The sequence below is a fragment of the Vigna unguiculata genome, chromosome 5, assembly GCF_004118075.2.
Source record: "Vigna unguiculata cultivar IT97K-499-35 chromosome 5, ASM411807v1, whole genome shotgun sequence".
In the NCBI taxonomy this organism is placed as follows: Eukaryota; Viridiplantae; Streptophyta; class Magnoliopsida; order Fabales; family Fabaceae; genus Vigna; species Vigna unguiculata.
The window spans coordinates 37595502-37612498 of record NC_040283.1 but is presented as its reverse complement, the minus strand read 5'-3'; the positions used below and the strand labels follow the sequence as shown (position 1 = coordinate 37612498).

Genomic DNA, 16997 nt, shown 5'->3' with positions numbered 1-16997 from the left:
GTTATTTTGTCTCAATTTGGTCCCAATTATTTTTAAACGGAATCAATTTCATTCCTATATTAAATCTAATTTTTATATAAATTTTACAATGATATTTTTATTATAATTGATATTTTTAAAAAATTAAGTTTATTTAAATGCATATTTTGCACTGATATTTATTTAAATTTTGTTTTAAATATTTATATATCTATAATTTATAGATAAATGTTAGAATTGCTTTAAAAATAAAAACTTTATAAATTCAAATATAAAATTTTAAAATAATTTTATAACAATTTAAAATAAATATATTTATTTAAAATTTTACAATTCAATTTATAAATTTGTTATTTTTAAACCAATTCTAACATTTGTCTATAAATTATTGATATATAAATATTTGAAACAGTATTTAAATAAAGTTCAATACAAAATATACATTTAAATAAACTTAATTTTGTTAAAAATATCAATTATAATAAAAATACAATTGTAAAATTTATATAAAAATCAAATTTGATATAGGGATGAAATTGATTCAGTTTTAAAAAAAATTGAGACCAAATTGAGACAAAATAACAAATACAAAAACTACATTGAGACTCTTCACAACCAATAGTGACACGTGACATTGTCACTGCCACATCACATTGTTTGTTATGTGAAACAATGTCAAATTGACATGTGACAATCTTTATTTTTTAAAACTATTAAAAAAATAAAAAAATAATCAAAAAACCACGTGTTGACACGTGACACATAATTAACATTGTTACCGTACTACTAACAAAAAGAACCTGATTGCAACGAATTTTTCAAAATAGGGACTCAATTGAGTCAAATAAAAATGGGGGACTTACTTGAGATTTTGCTACAAAAATAGAGACCTCTAGAATAATTTAACCTTAAAATTATTAGTCCAAAATTTATGTCAAAGTTTAAGTAAAAAGAGAAAGATGAATAAGATATAAAAAATATGTTTAATTAGTCGGATGATCTCCACTTTGGTAAAGATGTATCTATTTGGTTCATGCTTTTAAAAACGTTTAAATTGCATTTCAACTTTTGAAAAAGTGTATCAATTACTTTTTTTTTAAAATTACTAACGACATTAGCGATATGACACGTGCCAATATGTGTTTTTTTTTATTTTTTAATTTCGTTTTGAAAAAAAAAATTGTCACATGTCAAGACCATGGTGTGACATGTGACACTGTCAGTGTCACTTGGTAAGACAATGTCACGTGTCGATGTCACATGGTAAGACAATGCCACGTGTTAGTATCACACGGTAAGACAATGTCATGTGTCAGTGTCAGTGTCTTAATTTGAATTTAACCCCCCATATATGTCTCTTTGATTCAATTAGTCTCACATATGTCTTTTTTATTCAATTTAGTTCCAATTTTTTTTCTTTAAAATAGAGCAATATTGTTTGTCTCTTAAATTTGAGACCAAACTTATTATTTATATAAATGTTATACTGATATTTTTTTTATTGAAAATGAGATACACAATTAAGTACTAATATTTATATTAAAATTTAGTGGTAAAAGTCATTATTAACAAAACATGGGTTAACAATTAAGAAAAAATGTAATATGTTAAAATGTAAATTTCAAAATTAAGTACTAATATTTATATAAAAATTTAGTGGTAGAAGTTATGATTAACAAAACATTGGTTAACAATTAAGGAAAATGTAATATGTTAGTAATTTTCAATAAATAAATATCAGTATTACATTTATATAAATTATAAATTCGATCTTAAATTTGAGAGAGAGAGAATATTGCTCCATTTAAAAAATGGACTAAATTGAATAAAAAAACATATGTGGAGACTAGATTGAATAAAAAAGACATATGTGGAGACTAAATTGAAATACTTGGTAATGATACCGACAGTGGGCATTGTTTTGTCATGTGACATTGACAATGTCACGTGTCAACCTAACAGGTGACAATTTTTTTTTTAAATTAAAAGTAAAAAAAATAAAAGAGTCACATATTAACACGTGCACATAACACCATATTTTTTTAAAGAACCTAATTGAGACATTTTTTCAAAAATTGGAACGTAATTAAAAAGTTTTAAAAAAAATGGAGAATAAATTGACATATCTCCACAAAAGTAAGAACCATCCGACTTATTAAATTGAAAAAATAAGACAACATATTAAAATCTTGGACTGAATATGACATTTTTTTTCTTATATAAATTTACATACTACATAAAGAATTTTTCTTATCCAGTTTTTTATTTTCCATGTCAAGTTTATTAAAATTGTAACTTTTGTTTATTTGCTTTTCAATTTGCAATAAAATATTTTCTTTTACACCTTATTGAATACAAGAAAAAAGAAAACAAGAAAAAAAATGATTTTTTTTAAAGTTCCTAGAGTTAAAAAAAGGGGTTAAGAAGAAGACATGAGTTGCAAAACAAAAATTATATAAGCTTTTATAAGTTAAAGGATGGTTTAAGAAGAAGACGCAAGATACAAGACAAAAAATATATAGTTTTAGAAGTGTTGATTTTCAAATAAAATTGAAAGTTTTATTGGTATCATTTTCAATTAAATTGAAGTTTTATTTTAATATTATGCATTGACCTTTATCGATAATATATCAACTAAAATACCAGAATAAGGTTTTAACTTTAATTTGAAAAAAAAATGAAAAGTTTGTCAAATTTTCAAGTATATTCTATTTTCAAACCATTAGTTGGAATAACAATACTATAGATGATTTACCCAAGTAAATGTCAAAAAACAACTAATACTTAAACTTGTTACCACCATAGCAAATATGGTGTAATAATGTCACAATATTCTATGTGAAAAGTTGTCAATCTAACCATATACGTCATAAAAATTTCTATTAAAAACCAATCATCTTTGCCAGATAATAATTTTCTAAAATAATGATTTCATGTAAATTCGAACATCTATGTTTGGTATATTTACAACAAATTTAATACGTCATGTTCCAATTATTCATCTTATTTTTTCAACAAAACTCAAGACATTTGACATTCAACTCACAATGCAACTTTCGTAAACAAAACAAAGTTTTTTTCTCAAATCATGGAGATGATTACCGTTTCTCAAGATCTTTCACCTGAACCTTCTTGGGATCCTCTTACCATGTCATATGTTACTGCCAATGCTTCCAATTTGATTCTAATATTGTTCTTCTGTCTTTTAGTGGTAACCATATTTTCTACAATAGTTGTTCTTCTCCTACTAAAATCATGCGAAATTGTATCAGATATTCTTCTTGAAACACTTGAGGATGATGTTGAAGATGGAAGAATAACTTTGGTAGTTGAGTCTTTTCTGAATTACCAAGATTCTTTGACTCAAATAAGTCATAGTAGAGAAAGATTTCAACCATATTCTCAAGCATTTGGGGTGAGATCAATCAACAAAGGTTCGTCAATGAAACTGCCACAAATTATGATCTATGGACAAAATCAAAATGAGTTGAGTCCATTTTGTAATAATTGTGTCATATGCTTGGAGGGTTTCATCACAGGGGAGTCTTGTCAAATTCTTTCACCTTGCAATCACTTGTTTCATTCTTACTGCATAAAGAATTGGTTGAAAGACAATGACACTTGCCCGATTTGTCGAAGTGTTTATTATAAATATGATAACTTACGAAGTGGATGATGTAAGTTTTGTAGCAAAAAACATTGATAATATAAACATATTCAATTATTTCCTTTCATTGAGATATTTCATCATTGTTTATATTTTCTATTAAGTACTCATTACGTTATTCATCTTATTGTCGAATGCTAACAAAAACCAAACCAAATTAATTTTGAATTGTATTCAATTGAATAGAAAACCTTAAGAAAATTTTCCTTAGTCAATTCTCACAATATAGAATCAATATATAATACAATTGAGAACCTAACAAAGAGCGGATTTTTATTAAAACAATATATTTGCAATACTTGAATTTTGAATTTCTTTTCCACTTATAGCAAAGAAGCTCACCTGACAAGCAAACAAAATTTTCAACAAAAAAATTAAATGAAAAATCAAATTTTAAAACTTAAAATAAAACGTAAACCCTCCCACCCCATCACTCATGCAGGAAATTCTTTTCATTTCTTCTCGGTCTTTTCCTCCCACCCTTTGTCTCACACAATGCTCACACACAACATTCTTTTCTCTCAACACAACATCTTCTTCACTCCAACGCTTCTTCGTCAATGCTTCTTCTGTACAAGTTTTTTTTTCTCTTTTTTCTTCTACACGATGTATGTATTTTTTTTATGGTTTTTGTTTTCTAATGAAAGTTTCGATTTTTAATGAATGAACACATTCATTTACTTCTTTTCTTTTGCTTTTATCTAGGTAAAGATTGTTTTGATTTATAACTTTTGTTTCTTTATGATCAATGAACTCTTGAACAAAGATCAAAGATTTAAGAGTTCTGAAAAGTCACAGTCAAGTCTCTCAACCACAAAACTTTGAGTTCAAGAATCACCATGGTATGTATTTTTTGATATTTTTTGTTTTGTGATCAAAGCTTCGATTTTTACTCAAGTATCAATTGTTTTCTTCTTTCTCACCGATCTCACTGAACAAGTTCATATTTAAGAGCTCTTGAAGGCCACAAAAAAGTCTCTTAAGCATAAAACTTACAACATGATTTTGCCTTTTCTGTTCAAGAATCATATTGCATGTATTTTCCCTTTTTCGTGTTTTCTTATCAAAGTTTTGATTTTTACCTAACTCTCGGTTGTTTTCTTCTTTCTCACATAACATATTAATATTTTTTTTTAACTTTGGTTTTGTTTAGACGAATGAAATGGTGGACAAGATCAAATATTTAAGAGCTCTTGAAGGTCACAAACAAGTCTCTCAAATACAAAACTTGCAACATGATTTCGTCTTTTCTGTTCAAGAATCACAATTGTATGTATTTTTCCATTTTTTGTGTGTTTTCTTATCAAAGTTTTGATTTTTACCCAACTCTCGATTTTTGTCTTCTTTCTCACGTAACATATTCATCTTTTTTTTTTAACTTTGGTTTTGTTTATATGAATGAAATGGTGGACAAGATCAAAGATTTAAGAGTTCTTGAAAGCCACACACAAGTCTCTCAAGCACAAAACTTGCAACATGATTTCGTCTTTTCTATTCAAGAATCACAATTGTATGTATTTTTCCACTTTTTTGTGTGTTTTCTTATCAAAGTTTCGATTTTTATCCAACTCTCAGTTGTTTTCTTTTTTCTCGCTTAAGTTTCTTTTTTTTTAACTTTGGTTTTGTTTAGACAAATGAAATGGTGGACAAGATCAAAGATTTAAGAGCTCTTGAAGGCCACTGACAAGTCTCTCAAGCACAAAACTTGTAACATGATTTCGTCTTCTATTCAAGAATTACAATTGTATGTATTTTTCCTTTTTTTTTTGTATTCTTATCAAAGTTTTGGTTTTTACCCAACTCTGGGTTGTTTTCTTCTTTCTCACCTAACATGTTCATCTCACAAACTATAGTTAAACCCACGTCACAATCACAAACGCATTCCAATATACTTTACTTTTTCCTACATATTAATTGGACAAGCACATGTTCTTTTTGTTTTCCTTTCTCATTAATAATATTATATTCTTATTCTTCATTCATCGGTTTCCATGTTCATTGTAGATCATCTATTTAAGTAAGTTCTTTTTTACTACTCTTTTCCTAAGCATTTAGAAGTTTGCGCAAAGGATGTGATATGGTAAATTGTTCTATTACTTTTTCAGAGGTCTTGACTGACTTTTTGAACTTTAATTCATAAAAAAATAAAGCTCTTTTAATGTTTTTGAACATTTGTCACATATTTTTCCCCTTTCAATAAAGCTTAAACATTAATTTAAAAAATAATTTTGATAACATAGACATAAGTGTATTATTACAAAATGAAAATTATAAATTCTTAGAACTTTTAAAGATATAAAAATCATTAATAATTTCAATTTCAATATTTTCTTTCTAAATTAAGATACATATTTCCAAATTTGAAATTCAAAATATAAAGTAATAAAGTTTGAATTTGAAATTCTAAATCGTAAAAAACTATAAAAATATGGTAACAAAGTTTAAATTTAAAATTTAAAATCCAAAAAACTGTGAAAAAATGACTCCAATAGAGTAGTCCACCAGATGTCTAACCTTTGTGTTTTTGTAGAGTCTATTCTTTATATTTTTCTGCATGGTCTACATTTTTTAGTCTTCGATAGTTTACTATTTATATTTCGATAGTTTACTATTTATATTTTGTTTCCATCGTTTAATATTTGTAATTTTAAAGAATATACTATTTACATTCATATGCAAGATCTATCATTTGTAGCTTTATATCGTCCACCCTTCACATTTTTTGTATCGTCTAACTTTTATATTTTTATAGGATTTACTCAACAATTTTTATATCGTTCATTATTTTTATTATTAGAGAATCTACTATTACCTTTTTCTACATTTTCTATTTAGTATTTTATTTAAAGTTGAATTTAGTTTCTTAATTTTGTTTAACTAAATCTTAATATTTTATTTAAAATTATTATTTACAATACATTTTGTTAAAAATATATATAAATAACTTTAAAAAAATATTATAGAATCAATTAAAATATTATTATTTAATTTTATAAATAACTAAAAAGTTAAGTGACAAAAGTTCCATTAAACAAGTTTCACCTCAAACAGTGAAAAAACCTGACACTGGATACGACGAAAAAGAGAATTTTCTTTGTTTAAATTCAATTACTACTAAGTAATTTTATTTTTTTTTGTTTTTAATGTTCTTTTTTGGTAAATATCGAACCATTTTGTCCTTGAGTTGGTGGAATCTTTACAAATTTTTCTCGCTACATTTAGTTTCAATGTGTCTCTTTCTCACGTTCATATTGATGTGTTTTTCATTCTTTTATGACAAGCTTGGCTTTTTGTACATTCAAAATCTTTTAACTTTTGTTTGGTTTGACTTTAAAAAATTGTTGGTTTTTAAGCAGAAAACTTATTTTAACAGAATACCAAATGTAATAGAAAATTCAAATATTTCAAACCTTAACAAATTAGATAATAACATCCTTAAGTCTAATCAGAAAAAACAAGATCGATGTCCTTACTTCAATAACATCCTTAACATTAGAAATATAACTAACAAATTCCTAAAAACTAAATCACCCATTTTGAAGCTACAAATATTCAGGCATACTTTGATAAAGTCTTAGGAATCAAATTTTCCATAATCTGAAAAACATTATCTACAGAATCAATATGATCAAAGTCTTCACCTACTTAAAAACTGTGTTTTTGATTTAAGTTTCTCAGCACACAAGACTTCGATTAATCAGACACATGGCAAGCCCTTTACTGTAACAAAATTTATTTTGCATACACTATATATATATATATATATATATATATATATATATATATGTATATATATTGCTATAGCACATTTTGATAGATAAAATATATGGAAGTATGAATGGCTTAATCTTGATTCCTCACGATTAGACCATTTTCATTTGGGTGTCAAAAAGTGCATATTTTTTACAAGATGGTGGTCTCTACTTCAACTTCTGATTCAGCAACCACAGGCACCTTTTCATAAACCTGAGACCCTTTGAGTTTCTGAGGCAGAACACAGTGAGCACCAAAACGTTGCTGCAAGAAGATAATGATAGCAAAAGCAATACCTCCCAATGGAATGGCAATGTCCCAAGAAGTGGAGTAAAAATCTGCACTTGGATTTGCATATATGTATGATCCATTATCTAGTTGACCATAGTTATGAGCCCTGTAAAGATCATAGGCATGTGGCAACAGCCTCACAAAAGTAGTTCCAAAGTAAAAAGAACATGAAAGAACATTCTCCCTCATGTTAGAGAACAAATTAAGAATGATTTGTGGCAAGAGAAAGCCATCCAGCACCAAACCACCATAAGATTTCAAGTTCTCCCAGTGTTGGTTCTTAGACTTCAACAGCAATGCAATCAATAAGCCAGAAGCGTACAAGGGTAGAGTGACATAACCAGCTTTCCTCTCTGCAATCCAGAGGCCTTTATTGCTTTCATCACTCTTTCTTGATGACCAAGTTAGTTGAAGGAGTCGGAATTGCAACAAGAAAGCTGCCATGGTGATTAGCCTCACAGCTATTTCATTCACTTCAAGCCACCCAACAGTTCCAAACACAAAGTTCTTGTTGCTAGGATTTTGAGCAAGAAGTGCTTCAAAGTTCAGAACAAGGGGTACCATGTGGCCTAAAGTAAGCATTGCCATCATAACAAGTGAGAGCAAAGGAAGCACATTTGTGTGTTTCTTCACATGGTATATCTGCAATCCCACAAAAACACATGCTAGAGTGGTAGATATCAGAACCATGATGGTCTCCATATCCATTCTCCAAACTACCTTTTCAGCTGCTTCAGTGTAGAATGCAGCTGAAGATAACTCCAAAGGTTTGAAGTAAAGAGGATCTGAATTTTTCCGTGTGCTTTCAATGCTTCCCTTGATGAAGATTCCATTTTTTGCATCCAATGGTGGTAACTGAAACTTCACTACAATGTCACAATCCATAGAATGAGCTATTGGTATGAGAGAGTTTGAGATAAGACCACGACAACCTACCATACACAAGGTTCCTGCTCCAGCATCATAAACTCCTTCAGCAGAAATCATCACGGACAAAGAGGACTCATTAAGCAGGGACTTGGAGACATTGGTTGAATTAAACCATAGTGAGATTTTGTAGCTAATATTAAACAGGCCACCAGTACTATTGAGTTTTACCTCATGAACCGTGGAGTTTGAGATACTGTTACCCCAGGAAGAGACATCATCACCAACAGAAAAGGGGGATGAATAACCCCATGCTACTCTTTTGTTGGACTCACTAACTGCCATGTCAAATCTCAAGTCAGAAGAATAGACATTTGGATATCTGTTCCCCTTGTTCTTCACAGGCTTCTGTGTTGGGCACGACTTCTTTACTTTTTCCAGTTGGCTATATTCATATGTAGCTTGAAAAATTCCCAGCCTACCATTCTCTCCATTGTTAAATGCTATCTTCTTGAAATAACTTGTATCTTGAGCACTCTTGTTAGTCCAAATTTGGCCAACTATGGTGCTAGTGCTCTTGATTGACCAAGTTGAGGGGAATCTCAAGCTTAGTCTTGTTGAGCAATCACCCACTTGAGAACCAGCCATGGATGGTGCCTTGGCCATGATTTTACAAGCCACTACACACAGCATGCGTTTCTTCTCATCCCACCATCCTTCCCCTACCAACGTAGTTTTGGGGTTGAAAATTTTGCCAACCCAATAATCACTGGTATTCAAAAACCTCACCATAACTCGCAGCCTGTATTTGTTGTTAGCAAGAGAACACTCAATCCCTTTCAAAGACATTAGAGATGGCACTTGACCAGAACTCTCACTTAAAGGAGTGCAGTTCTTTGAAGAATTGCACTCAGGAGAGAACTCTAATTGAAGCCCTCTAATTTCCCTTGAAAGGGGAAATGAGCAAAAACTCAAGGAGTTAAATGAAAAATCACCCTTTGCAGAAGCATCAATCCCTGAAGAGAATTCCTTGGCAACTTCTGTGGAATCCAAGGTATAACTGTAATTCCCTTTTGGAAACATGAGCACAGAAATGGGTTCAAAGTAGCTCTCATCGTTTTGAGAACTCAAGCTCACCAAACTTCCACTAACCAAGCTGGTGATAGTGCTTACATTGAACACATGATCAAGGTTAAACACAACATCCAGATTAAGATGCTTACCTTCCTTGGAATAACCACTCCCAGTCCCTACCATGCAAACCTTCCCTGAAGACTCAGACCAGAACCCTTCAAGCTTGAAGCTTACATGCCTTCTATGGTAGCGATGTTGACCCCCATGCCTTAATCTGTCACCATAACTGAAGTTCCCTACATGGTAAGTTATGACGGAGGCGAGTGATACAGAGGCTTCAACTTTGAACAAGTCAGAGAACTCGGTGGCACGCACGTTAAGTGGTTGTAGGGTCAAGTATTGGTACGAGGATGTTCCACCATCGATGATGCCATCACCTCCTGTGAAGTAACCTGTGTTATGATCATCGAAAGGGAAAGAGTTTCGGGTGAGTTCAGTGGCAGTTGACTCTGGAACTATGGAACCACAGTGGTCTTTGTATGATGGGAGTGAAGCAAAGGAGAAGACATGGTTTAAGGAAGACATGGTAAGAAGAAAGAAAAGAGTGAAAACAAGAGAATCCATGAACATGATCAAAGGTAGAGGAACAAAACAGAAATTTCGTTTCGTTTTGTGTTGTGTTACATGTAACAAGATAAATTGTTCCTTAATTAGTTCGGTTGTTCTTTTGGTTCTAAATCAAAGAACACTCTATAACCATGTAAAACCAGCCTTGACCATTATACACTATAAACTGTAAAAAAAAATTGTTCAGTAGCAAGAATTACTGTTCTAATAAAAGGATAATGATACAATACCCCGTTTTTTTGACCCCCAAAGTTACCCGCCTACGTGGCAGTTAATATTTTAATATTTTTTAAGCAGACGGGAAATGGAGACAGCGGTTTGGGAAAGTTAGTGTGAAGTGCACGCGCTTTGATTGGACAAACTTTTTAAAAAAACACATTGGGCATTCTATTTTCCCTTGTTTCTTCCCCTCAACTTTCTTCTTCCCGTCAACTTTCTTCTTCTCCTCAACTTTCTTCTTCGAGCAGAGACGCAGAAAGGCATTTCAATCGCAAGGCTTTGTCTTCCCAAAAAAGCTATTGTTCCATAAAGGTTGGTGTTGTGGGTCACAGTGGAAGCGGATAGCGGAGGTGTGGAGAGTGGTTTGGGTTGTTGGAGGCGGCAGCTTCCGCGAAAAGTGGTGGGTACCGTTCGATTCATTGGTTGGGCGCTCTCTTGTTGGCGTATTTGTTGGTTGATTAAGGTCATTGACAGAACGAAGATTTCTTCGATAGGTTATCGTGGAAAACCCCTTTTCGAAGATTTAATGTGGTTTTTTTTTACTTAGCATGTTGTGCCATTTTGCCATTAGAATTGATAACTGCAGTGAAACCCCAAAATGTGCGTATAGGGTTCTTTTGGTTTATCTACTCGTCCATTGTTAATATTGATGGTTTTGTCAGGGTTGGGATGATCCATATGTCCCTTGCACACATGAAGGTGTTCTGAAGTGGAAATACCCTATAATGCACTGTGTTCATTTCGTCTGTGAGGTTGTCCAAGTATTTGTTCCGAAGTTCAAAATTTAAATTAGTTGATTTGGTGTTATATTCTTTTGTAATATGACAATTTGTTGATGATGCCTTTGTTGGATTGTTGATTCCCGTCATATGAAGTAATTAGCCATATGAAGTAATTTCTCCAATTGGACATGTGAAGTTTATTTTTGATTCCCGTCATAACAGGTTGTTGTATTTGTGAAGTAATTTATGATTCCTTGATTTGTGAAGTGTATTTTTTGTTGAATTTGTTTTGTTGTGATTCCTTATTGTATTATTATTAAATTTTTATAGGTTGTTGATAAATCATGGCTGGAAAGAGTAGGAAAGATAAAGTTTTAGAACAGGAACGAGTAAGTGTTTTGGGTATGTTATTAAATTGTGAATCGGACAAGAAGCCATCTTTTGAAGTGCAGTGTGTGGACACTCCAATTCAACCTAATGGGTAACTTCTAACATTTTGTGTGTTCAATGAGTGTAATTTAGCACTGCTTAATGATGTCTGAATATTGTGTTGTATTTCATTTCGCAGTCATGACTGTGGGGTCCTAGTATTGAAATTCATAGAGATGTGGGATGGTGTTAGTCAATTTAATGGCAAAGCCCTGCCTGACTACACTATTGTAAGTTGACCGTTATAATATGTTTTATTATTTATTGTTTTTCTTTGAAGATTACAGTTGGTAACATTGTGTTGATGTTGTTTTTAGGAGGAGCTGCAATTAATTAGGCAGAAATTCGTGTGTGATTGGATTTTAAATGAAGATAATGTCCTTCGCGATGAAGTTATTCAGCACTACGATCTGCTGTTGAAGAAATAGCTACTGTGAATGTAGAAATTATAATTCCATCACAAGATTTTTGAGACAATTTTACATAGGGATAGTTAGATTGAGGTAGACAAAGTCAATTATGTTGCCACAATTGTATATATTGTTTAATCATTTGTTCGAGTTAATATGTAGTTTGTACATTGACAGATACATTCATGATGACATGGTAATATAAACATCAATATACTTTAATTTGGGAAGGCAATTGTGCTATTTTCGATTGTATTAGTAAACTTCCAGTACAGCCTGTACAAAAACACAAATTACGTAATGATAGACTAGAAAAACAGTTGCAGTAGTTCGTGTACAAAAACTACAACGTAAAAAGGCACTTATGGAGTCAGAAAAGGACACTTAAATCTCCAACCAGAAAACTTTATTTTTAATTCAATCTTCAATTTGAAATACTTAAAGAAGTTTTATGGTGATGGTTGATGGTGATGGAGATATTTATATGGCCTTTGGATTGTGTCCAAAACACAAATTATGTAATGATAGACTAGAAAAACAGTTGCAGTACTTCCTGTACAGAAACTACAACGTAAAAAGGCACTTATGGAGTCAGGAAAGGACACTTAAATCTCTAACAAGAAAACTTTATTTTTAATTCAATGTTAAATTTCAAACACTTAAAGAAGTTTTATGGTGATGGTTGATGGTGATGGAGATATTTATATGGCCTTTGGATTGTGTCTAAAACACAAATTATGTAATGATAGACTAGAAAAATAGTTGCAGTAGTTCTTGTACAAAAACTACAACGTAAAAAGGCACTTATGGAGTCAGGAAAGGACACTTAAATCTCCAACCATAAAACTTTATTTTTAATTCAATGTTAAATTTCAAATACTTAAAGAAGTTTTATGGTGATGGTTGATGGTGATGGAGATATTTATATGGCCTTTGGATTGTGTCCAAAACACAAATTATGTAATGATAGACTAGAAAAACAGTTGCAGTACTTCCTGTACAGAAACTACAACGTAAAAAGGCACTTATGGAGTCAGGAAAGGACACTTAAATCTCTAACAAGAAAACTTTATTTTTAATTCAATGTTAAATTTCAAATACTTAAAGAAGTTTTATGGTGATGGTTGATGGTGATGGAGATATTTGTATGGCCTTTGGATTGTGTCCAAAACACAAATTATGTAATGATAAACTAGAAAAACAGTTGCAGTACTTGCTGTACAGAAACTACAACGTAAAAAGGCACTTATGGAGTCAGAAAAGGACACTTAAATCTCCAACCAGAAAACTTTATTTTTAATTCAATGTTAAATTTCAAATACTTAAAGAAGTTTTATGGTGATGGTTGATGGTGATGGAGATATTTATATGGCCTTTGGATTGTGTCCAAAACACAAATTATGTAATGATAGACTAGAAAAACAGTTGCAGTACTTCCTGTACAGAAACTACAACGTAAAAAGGCACTTATGGAGTCAGAAAAGGACACTTAAATCTCCAACCAGAAAACTTTATTTTTAATTCAATGTTAAATTTCAAATACTTAAAGAAGTTTTATGGTGATGGTTGATGGTGATGGAGATATTTGTATGGCCTTTGGATTGTGTCCAAAACACAAATTATGTAATGATAGACTAGAAAAACAGTTGCAGTACTTCCTGTACAAAAACTACAACGTAAAAAGACACTTATGGAATCAAGAAAGGACACTTAAATCTCCAACCTGTAAACTTTATTTTTAATTCAATGTTAAATGTCAAATACTTAAAGAAGTTTTATGGTGATGGTTGATGGTGATGGAGATATTTATATGGCCTTTGGATTGTGTCCAAAACACAAATTATGTAATGATAGACTAGAAAAACAGTTGCAGTACTTCCTGTACAGAAACTACAACGTAAAAAGGCACTTATGAAGTCAGAAAAGGACACTTAAATCTCCAATCAGAAAACTTTATTTTTAATTCAATGTTAAATTTCAAATACTTAAAGAAGTTTTATGGTGATGGTTGATGGTGATGGAGATATTTATATGGCCTTTGGATTGTGTCCAAAACAAAAATTATGTAATGATAGACTAGAAAAATAGTTGCAGTACTTCCTGTACAAAAACTACAACGTAAAAAGGCACTTATGGAGTCAAGAAAGGACACCTAAATCTCCAACCAGAAAACTTTATTTTTAATTCAATGTTAAATTTAAAATACTTATTGAAGTTGTTTGTTGATGATTGATGGTGATGGAATTATTTTGACAGCCTTTGGATTATGTCCAAACCATATTTCACGATATTATACAGTTTTAAACCAGTTGCAGTGCTGGGTGTACAAAAACGGAAACGTAGAAAGGCACTTATGGAATCAGACAAGGACACTTAAATCTCCAACCAGAAAACTTTATTTTTAATTCAATGTTCAATTTGAAATACTTAATGAAGTTTTATGATGATTGATGGTGATGGAAATACTTGTATGGCCTTTGGATTGTGTACAAATTTATCATTATGTAATGATAGACTAGAAAAACAGTTGCAGTACTTCCTGTACAAAAATTACAACGTAAAAAGGCACTTATGGAGTCACAAGAGGACACTTAAATCTCGAACCAGAAAACTTTATTTTTAATTCAATCTTCAATTTCAAATACTTATTGAAGTTTTTTGCTGATGATTGATGGTGATGGAATTATTTGGACGGCCTTTGGATTATGTCCAAACCATATTTCACGTAATTATACAGTTTAAAAGCAGTTGCAGTACTGTGTGTACAAAACGTAAAACGTAAAAAGGCACTTATGGACTAACAAAAGGACACTTGATTATCGAACTCAAAAAGTTGGTTTTTAAAAAAATGTTGATGAACAACAAACATATTGAATCCAATATAGGCAAATCCTGCACGAATTACACAATTCTGGTTTTGTTGCTCATTGCAAAAAACATCAAATGTCATTCACAAACAACAACCACAAAGCTGAGAATGTGTTTGTCAATGTCATCGGAGTTGAATGTGGAGTGTCATATCCACCAAAAAATGTGATATTCATTAAACTTACAACCTGCAAAAAAATAGATTTTGTTAAGTTGAGGAACAATTTGGGGAACAACTCATCAAAATGCCATTTCAATCATCGAACAAGAAAATACGATAATGGGGTTTCATTTCCGGAAAAACATCACAAAAATAGTGGTCTCATTTGGGGAAGAACATCATAAAAATAGGGGTTTGTAATCGGATAGTAAAACATACCAGAGCACCCTTTGATTTGCAGAACAAGAACACTTCAAAGTAGGGCTTCCAATTCGACGCACGAAGCTATGGCAACAATCCGCACTCTCGCCGCACTCTCGCCGCACTCAAGCCGCACTCTCGCCGCACTCTCGCCTTTAGTTTAAACCGCAAGTGAAAGTTCTGTTTTTCTAACTTTTCCTTTTTCCTCTCTTGCGCGTGTATCACAACCTCACAATTCACTGCAACTTCTCTCACGCGTTTCTGGTCCCATTTCCTTAAAAATTATTAAAATATTAAGTGCCACGTAGGCGGGTAACTTTGGGGGTAAAAAAAGGGGCATTCTATCATTATCCCTAATAAAAAGACTAAAATTTGAAACAAAACAAAAAAATATATATATATATATAAAGTCACCCAAGTTTTCTTCTTTTTGTTTGACAAAAGTTCTAGGAAGTTTCTTAGTGTGGACTTTGGAAGTAACGTATTAAGTGGTGATAATGGCTTGAATGGATCCACTTTGGCAGTCTTCTTTGAAAGACTTATTGTAGCATTCATGATCAATGAAGATTATTTATTTTCATTTAAGAGGGTAGATTCCCACTTGATTTTTACTACTTTTAAAAGAGAGTTTGGGTGGAACTATAAACTCTTGTCAAAAGATTAATGATGTATGAATCTCTTGAAATAGATAATAATCATGTAAATTATTTTAAGTAATTTATTAACTAAAATTTATTAAAAATTATAAACTTTTTATGAATCTTATATATATATATATTTTTTTCTGAAAAAACCTTTCTCGTAATTTTATAATTTTTAATAAAAATTAGTTGCTGGCCATTTTTTATAATTATTAATTTTTTGATGCCGCACCATTCCATTATATGTTGTCTCACTCACCATAAGTGCCTTTTTTGTGCTCAAGCATTGAATTTTCTAAGACCCTCTTAAACCACTATTAATTGATCCATCCTTTTATTTTAAGCATAATTTTCTCTCTCTTTAGTCATGTTTGGAGTAAAAAACAAGTATATTTTTTTAACCCGTTACTTCCTAAAAAAAATTAATTAATACGAATTCTTGTAAAGTTTAATTCCATACTTTAACTGTGTTTTGTTTTTTTGTTAAACCTCTATATTTCATTAGAGGGCTCATTATTCATTATATAATCCACTTATCGACTTTAATTTAATAATATTATGTGATAGAGAATACTAGAAAAATCCTAATTTTGTGTTAACTAGTAATAATATTAAAATATAATACATAAATAACGATAATCTTTATATTTTAAATTATTTTTTAAGATTAGGTTTGAACTTATATGAGTGGATAAGATGGAAAAGTTTTGTTACAAATGTTTTGTGACAAACAAAGGTGTTGCCGGCAATTTCAATAGGTGACAATGAAGTGATGATGTTATTGGTTTTCTTTCACAATATAATATAATATTTATTTGTGGAAATATAGACAAGGAATAGTGTTCTACGTCAACCCCACAAAGACTTCGAACAAGTCGTTGCACTTGTTTGAGTAAATCTTCTACGAGAATAAGATTTTTTTTTTTTTATAAATTTAAATTAATTTATGCTTCTCCTTTATCACCTTTTTAAAATTTTATCTTTTTTAATTTAGGCATAGTGTAATTTCAATTTATAGAACAATCATTTTATTTTTGCAAAAATTCAAATGAAAAAATTGGCTTAGTATACTTTTAATCTAATCCAAAA

General features: G+C 30.9%; 1 protein-coding gene across 1 annotated transcript; it reads right to left on the bottom strand.

The window, feature by feature from the left end:
• Positions 1-7549: 7549 nt before the first annotated feature.
• LOC114184684 lies at positions 7550-10216 on the bottom strand. The gene has a single exon (XM_028071998.1). It carries the CDS (start codon positions 10214-10216, stop codon positions 7550-7552), a length of 2667 nt encoding a protein of 888 aa, XP_027927799.1.
• Positions 10217-16997: the final 6781 nt, after the last annotated feature.